The sequence below is a fragment of the Gekko japonicus genome, unplaced genomic scaffold (genome assembly GCF_001447785.1).
Source record: "Gekko japonicus isolate JY-2015 unplaced genomic scaffold, Gekko_japonicus_V1.1 scaffold424, whole genome shotgun sequence".
In the NCBI taxonomy this organism is placed as follows: Eukaryota; Metazoa; Chordata; class Lepidosauria; order Squamata; family Gekkonidae; genus Gekko; species Gekko japonicus.
Window position 1 is genome coordinate 706,953 of NW_015165247.1, and position 6,575 is coordinate 713,527.

General features: G+C 49.5%; 1 protein-coding gene across 1 annotated transcript in view; it reads right to left on the reverse strand.

The window, feature by feature from the left end:
- TARS2 (threonyl-tRNA synthetase 2, mitochondrial (putative)) overlaps positions 1-4,892 on the reverse strand; it is a 70,715-nt gene extending 65,823 nt beyond the window's left edge. The window contains exons 1-3 of the mRNA XM_015410093.1: positions 4,842-4,892; positions 4,537-4,727; positions 1,126-1,249 (exon numbers count right to left, since the gene is read on the reverse strand). Coding sequence (XP_015265579.1) covers positions 1,126-1,249; positions 4,537-4,727; positions 4,842-4,892 — 366 coding nt within the window. The remainder of the gene's footprint in view (positions 1-1,125; positions 1,250-4,536; positions 4,728-4,841) is intronic.
- Between the last annotated feature and the right edge of the window lie 1,683 nt (positions 4,893-6,575).

A 6,575-nucleotide genomic window follows, 5' to 3' on the forward strand; every position in this document is an offset into this window, starting at 1 on the left:
CGACATCAGGGCTTTTTTTGTAGAAAAAGCCCAGCAGGAACTCATTAGCATAATAGGCCATACCCAACAGCAGGAACTCATTAGCGTATTAGGCCACACCCCTGATAGTACAGCTCATTAGCACATTAGGCCACACCCCCATGTTACCAGAAGTGTGGTCATCCAGCCACACCCACCTTTTGCTTCTTATTCTGTTTACCTTGTTTGTTGACAAAAGCCAGGGCTTTTTTTGTAGCAGGAACTCCTTTGCATGTTAGGCCACACTCCCCTAATGTAGCCAATCCTAATGAGTTTCTGCTGTTAGGTGTGGCCTATTATGCTAATGAGTTCCTGCTGGGCGTGGCCAACTTGGGAGCCAGCCGGAACTCCGTTCCTGTGCGTTCCTGCCCAAAAATAGCCCTGCAAACAAACAGAATACCCACCCACATGCAAAACAAAACTGAAACTTTTTTATTTTCTTGTGACAATAGCACCTCCTAAAGGAAGAAATGCATCTTGTTCTTGCATTGGAAAGTTCAGTTTGTAACCTAGGACTTGCTTGTCCTCAGTGCGCAGAAATTAGATCAATCTGATACCATACATATTTTTTAGAAATTATTTGGAAAATATTTGAACACCTTGTCTTAAAATATTTTATTCATCATGTTAAAATAAAATGTTCCATAATCAATTTTTTTCTTTTCTTTCTTTTCTCAATTTTTCAGGAAAAAAACAAAAAAGGCTTCAGGAAAAAAAACGGAAAATAAACCGTTCCCCCCAAAAAAATTTCTGTTTTTTTTCCGGGCCTTCACATCTCTAAGTAGCATCCAGCGAAGTCTCAGGCCAGGAGATGTTCTAGATTTCAGGCCAGGTGATGTTCCAGGGCACATTCGTCAGTGGCGGCTCTTAATTGAAAGCCTGGTGGAAGAGCTCCGTTTTACAGGCCCTGCAGAACTGTACGAGGTCCCGCAGGGCCCTGATGTCCTCTGGGAGCTCATTCCACCAGTATGGAGCCACCACTGAGAAGGCCCTGGCTCTGGTGATGTGCAGCCTGGCTTCTTTCACACCAGGGAGGGCCAAACAATGTTACGACCCTGACCTCAGTGCTCTATCCTGTAAGTCACACGGAAATCCCTGGATACTCACTGTCTGCCCATCCCGGGAGGCAAAATCCACAAATTCCAACTCAGCGTCCCCCTCCAGCGGGCGATCCAGGTCATGGAGGCTCCCGTTGACGCGGGCGGTGACGGCGGCCTTGGCCAGACCCCGGCTGGAAGACCAGGAAAGAGTTACAACGTCCAGCTTTGCTAACCCTGAAGAAACTCCTTTGGCAGAAAGCGGGCAGAAGACATTTTCACCCAACATCTGTCTCCGGCCACACTACATCCCGGTTCCTGCAGATCTGTTCCATGGACAGCAGTGGCTTCCCCCAGGCGCGGGGCGGAGCGTTCCCCTGCCTCGGACATCAAGGGAAGGTACCATCGCTAATGAAAGAGATCCAGCCCCAAACTTTCCCCCCCACATACATGATATTATTGTGTTTTTAAACCTTATCATATTGTTGAAGATGATCTGACCTGCCCTGAGCCTGCTCGTGGGATGGGCGGGATACAAATACAATAAATAAATAAATAAATATTATAAGAATTTATGACACACTCAATGAAGAAGAAGAGATTGGATTTATACCCTGCCCTTCACTTAGCGTCTCAGAGCGGCTTACAAACTCCGTTCCCTTCCCCACAACAGACACCCTGTGAGGGAGGTGGGGCTGAGAGAGCTCTCTCGAGGACTGCTCCTGAGAGAACAGCTCTGACAGAACTGTGACTTGACCAAGGTCATCCAGCAGCTGCGAGTGGAGGAGTGGGGGAATCAAACCCGGTTCTCCCAGATTAGAGTCCGCGCACTTCACCACTATCCCAAGCTAATGGTGAGCTAAGGGTTGCATGAATTTAAAGCCAAACACAAAACCAAACACAGTAACTTACAACAAGGATAAGTACCTGCCAGGGAAAGGAGGAATCTAAATTTTAAAAACTCAAGGTGCCCGATATAAACAGAACCAATCCCCAGAGGTTATCACCAGAAGCTATGGTCACTGCTGGGCAGGCACAGACGGCTCTAAAAGGGGATTAGACAGATAGAGGGAGGAGGGGTCTATCAGTGGCTACTAGCCGTGGTGACTGAATGGAACCTCCACATTCAGAGGCACTAATCCTCTGAATCCCACAGCCAGGAGGCAACAGCAGGGGAAGGCCTCGGCCTCTCTGCCCTGTTGTTGATCCTCCAGGGGAACTGGCTGGCCCCTGTGTGAGACAGGATGCTGGACTGGATGGACCCTCACTGGTCTGACCCAGCAGGGCTCTTCTGATGTTCTTCTCAGGGGAAGGCCTCGGCCTCTACGCCCTGTTGCTGGCCCTGCAGAGGAACTGGGTGGCCCCTGTGTGAGACGGGAGGTTGGACTAGATGGACCCTCCCTGGTCTGGCCCAGCAGGACTCTTCTGATGTTCTTCTCAGGGGAAGGCCTCGGCCTCCATGCCCTGTTGTTGGTCTTCCAGAGGAACTGATAGAGGCCACTGTGTGAGACAGGAGGCTGCACTGGATGGACCCTCACTGGTCTGACCCAGCAGGGCTCTTCTGAGGTTCTTCTCAGGGGAAGGCCTCGGCCTCTCTGCCCTGTTGTTGGCCCTCCAAGGGAACTGGCTGGCCCCTGTGTGAGACAGGAGGTTGCACTGGATGGACCCTCACTGGTCTGACCCAGCAGGGCTCTTCTGAGGTTCTTCTCAGGGGAAGGCCTCAGCCTCCATGCCCTGTTGTTGGTCTTCCAGAGGAACTGGCTGGCCCCTGTGTGAGACGGGAGGCTGGACTAGAGGGACCCTCCCTGGTCTGACCCAGCAGGGCTCTTCTGGCGTTCTTCTCAGGGGAAGGCCTCGGCCTCTCTGCCCAGTTGCTGGCCCTCTAGAGGAACCGGCTGGCCCCTGTGTGAGACAGGAGGCTGGACTGGATGGGCCCTCACTGGCCTGACCCAGCAGGGCTTGGCGCACATTCAACCTGTGCTGTGCAAACTACAGTGGCTCCTAGTGGAGCACTGGCTCGGGCTCAAAGTTTTGGTTCTGACCTTTACAGCCCTTGGCGGTCAGGGACCCACGTACCTTTGGGACCGTCTCTCTCCGTATGCCCTTGGAAGAGCATTCCGCTCAGGGAATAACAACCCCCTGGTGGACCCCGGCCCGAGAAGGGACCCAGCGGTCCTCAACTAGGGCCCGGGCCTTTTCAGTCCTGGCCCCTGCCTGGTGGAACTCTCTGCTGGAGAACATCCGTGTCCTGTGGGAATTATTACCTTTGAACAGGGCGTGTAAAGCAGAGATGTTCCGCCAGGCATTTGGTTGAGGATCGCGACGCCATAGTAAGAAATCCAGCCCTCTCACACACCCCTCCATCCTCTGTAACCCCTCCCCCCTAGTAGGCCTGTTGAAGCTGAAATTTTCTTCTTCCTCTGTAGAATCATAGAATGTCAGAGTTGGAAGGGACCTTGCAGGTCATCTAGTCCAACCCCCTGCTCTCTGTAGGAGCAGAGCCGAAAGAGAGCCCTATGAGGAAAGGTTAAAGCGCTTAGGGCTCTTTAGCTTGGAGAAACGATGACTGAGGGGTGACATGATTGAGGTTCGTAAGATGATGCATGGGATAGAGCAGGTAGAGAAAGAGGTACTTTTCTCCCTTTCTCACCATACAAGATCTCGTGGGCACTCCATGAAATTGCTGAGCGGTCGGGTTAGAACGGATAAGAGGAAGTACTTCTTCACCCAAAGAGTGATTCACACATGGAATTCACTGCCACAGGAAGTGGTGGCGGCTACAAGCATGGACGGCTTCAAAAGGGAATTAGATAAACATATGGAGCAGAGGTCCATCAGTGGCTATTAGCCACACGGTATAGATAGGGACTCTGGGGCAAGTGATGCTCTGTCTTCTTGGTGCTTGGGGGGGATGAACAGTGGGAGGGCTCCTAATGTCCTGGCCCCACTGCCAGACCTCCTGATGGCACCTGGTATTTTTGGCCACTGTGCGATACAGAGTGTTGGACTGGATGGGCCTTTGGCCTGATCCAACATTGGCAAGCAAGTTCTGTCAAGAGGTGTTCTTGAAAAAGTGCCGTTTCTGTCTGAGCTCTCTCAGCACCACTTACCTCACCGGCAGTGCTCCCTCTAAGCTGTGTAGTCTTGTGAGCAAAAATTCTACTTTGTGAGGTACAGCCATTGAAGTTGTGAGCAAGCAAATTGGCTACTGCATACATTAGTTTGCTCTGGAGCCATCCTTCCTGAGCTGAGACAAAACTGTGTGAGCCGGAGGTTAAAAAACTGTGAGCTAGCTCACACTCACTCAGCTTAGAGGGAACACTGCTCACCGGGTGTCTGTTGTGGGGAGGGGAAGGGAGAGAAGTTTGTAAGCCGCTTTGAGACTCCTTTGGGTAGTGAAGGGCCATGGGGTGTAAATCCAATCTCTTCTCCTTCTTCTTCTCTCTAGAGAAAGCAGTGGCAGGAAGGACACTGAAGTCACCTCATCCGCAGAGCAACCTGATACGGCGTGGTTTTCCAGGCCTCCCCCTCCACCGCTTTTCCATCTGGCAGGGAAATCTGGATCCGTCTGCTCTCTTCGGAGGCTCTCTGGGCAAGTTTTCCCTCTGCGGCCGCTTTTAGCTTTTCGTAACACGCCAGGCGCTCGGTGATGTGGGCTGGAATGGGGCCTGCCTAGGAGACAAAACAGAAGAGAGGACATTGTGTGGGGGGGGCAATCAACAGCTGGGGGGGCAAACCCCCATTCAGAGACGCGGCGGATTCTCAAACGCCCTAGCCTGATCTCACCCGGCGTGACCAGTTCACTCTCACGCCCGCAGAAGTTTCAACTATTTGCATTATTTATATTCCTATTTGCATTATTTATATTCTCACTTGCACTGAGGTGGACGTAGAGGTGTGAAGGCCCAGAAAAAAAACAGAAAAATTCAGAAGGAAAAGAAAAGAAGAAAAAATTGATTATGGAACGCGTTATTTTAACATGATGAATAAAATACTTAAAGACAAGGTGTTCAAATATTGTTCAAATAATTTCTAAAAAATATGTTTGGTATCAGATTGATCTAATTTCTGTGCACTGAGGACAAGCAAGTCCTAGGTTACAAACTGAACTCTCCAATGCAAGAACAAGATGCATTTCTTCCTTTAGGAGGTGCTGTTGTCACAAGAAAAGAAAAAGGTTTGTTTTGTTTTTGCATGTGGGTGGGTATTTTGTTTGTAATAATTGTTTGGATACACTATATCTTTAATAGGCTAGTTGTGATAATTTCATGCCAAGTAAAAATGTCCATAGTCATATTTTATGTTCCTAAAGTAGCAGAATGACTTTTAATTTGGGGGGGAAAAGAAGAGTTAATGTAGCATTTTTTTCAATTTTTCCAAAAATTTCTGTTTTTTTCAATTTTTTTCAAATTTTCAAAATTTCCGGAAATTTTATATCTCTCGGTGGATGACACAAGAGTGAGTCAAGACGATCAACAGGATGGGGCATTCACTCAACAATGCAACAGGATTTGGGTTGTAGAACCAACCAGAACTGAAACAAAGCGAAAGCATTAACAGGACGCATTAAACCAGGGGTGTCAAACATAAAGGCCCAGGGGCCAGGAGTGGCCCATCCACAGCTCTTACCCAGCCCGCAAGCAACCGATATGTATGGAAATGTAAGGTACTCCCCCTTTTACAGTATCCCTTGGAAAAAACCTAGTCTTACATATGATTAAACGCATTGCACATGATTAAAGCTAGTCTTGCATATGATTAAACGTTGACACAGAGAGGACTCAATCTTTCTGTGTTATACCTCTGAGGATGCCAGTCACAGCTACTGGCGAAACGTCAGGTCCTACAATGCCAAGACCACGGCCAGACAGTCCGGAAAATCTGCAGTAACTAACAAACTCTGGCCGTGAAAGCCTTCGGCAACACATTAAGCACATTCATTTGGGCTTTTGTACATACCCCAATAAATCAATTGCTTTTAGAAGAAGAGGAGATTGGAGTTATACCTCGTCCTTCACCTGAAGTCTTTGAGCAGCTTACGAACTCCTTTCCCTTCCCATCCCCACAACAGACGCCCTGTGAAGTAGGTGGGGTTGAGAGAGCTCTGACAGAAACTGCTCTTTTTTTCACTTGCCCCAGATGTAAGAAAATAAGAGAAACCAATGTTGGATCAGGCCAATGGCTCATCTGGTCCAATACTGTTGCCCCCCCCCAACAGTGGCCAGAAATACCAGGGGCCCTCAGGAGGTCCAACAGTAGGGCCAGGACACTAGAAGCCCTCCCACTGTTGACCCCCACCCAAGCAACAAGAAGACAGAGCATCCCTTGCCCCAGACCGAGAGTTCCTATCTATACCTTATGGATAATAGCCACTGATGGACCTCTGCTCTTAACAAAAGAGGAGCCAATGTTGGATCAGGCCAATGGCCCACCCAGTCCAACACTCTGTGTCACACAGTGGCCAAAAATACCAGGGGCCATCAGGAGATCCAGCAGTGGGGCCAGGACACCAGAAGCCCC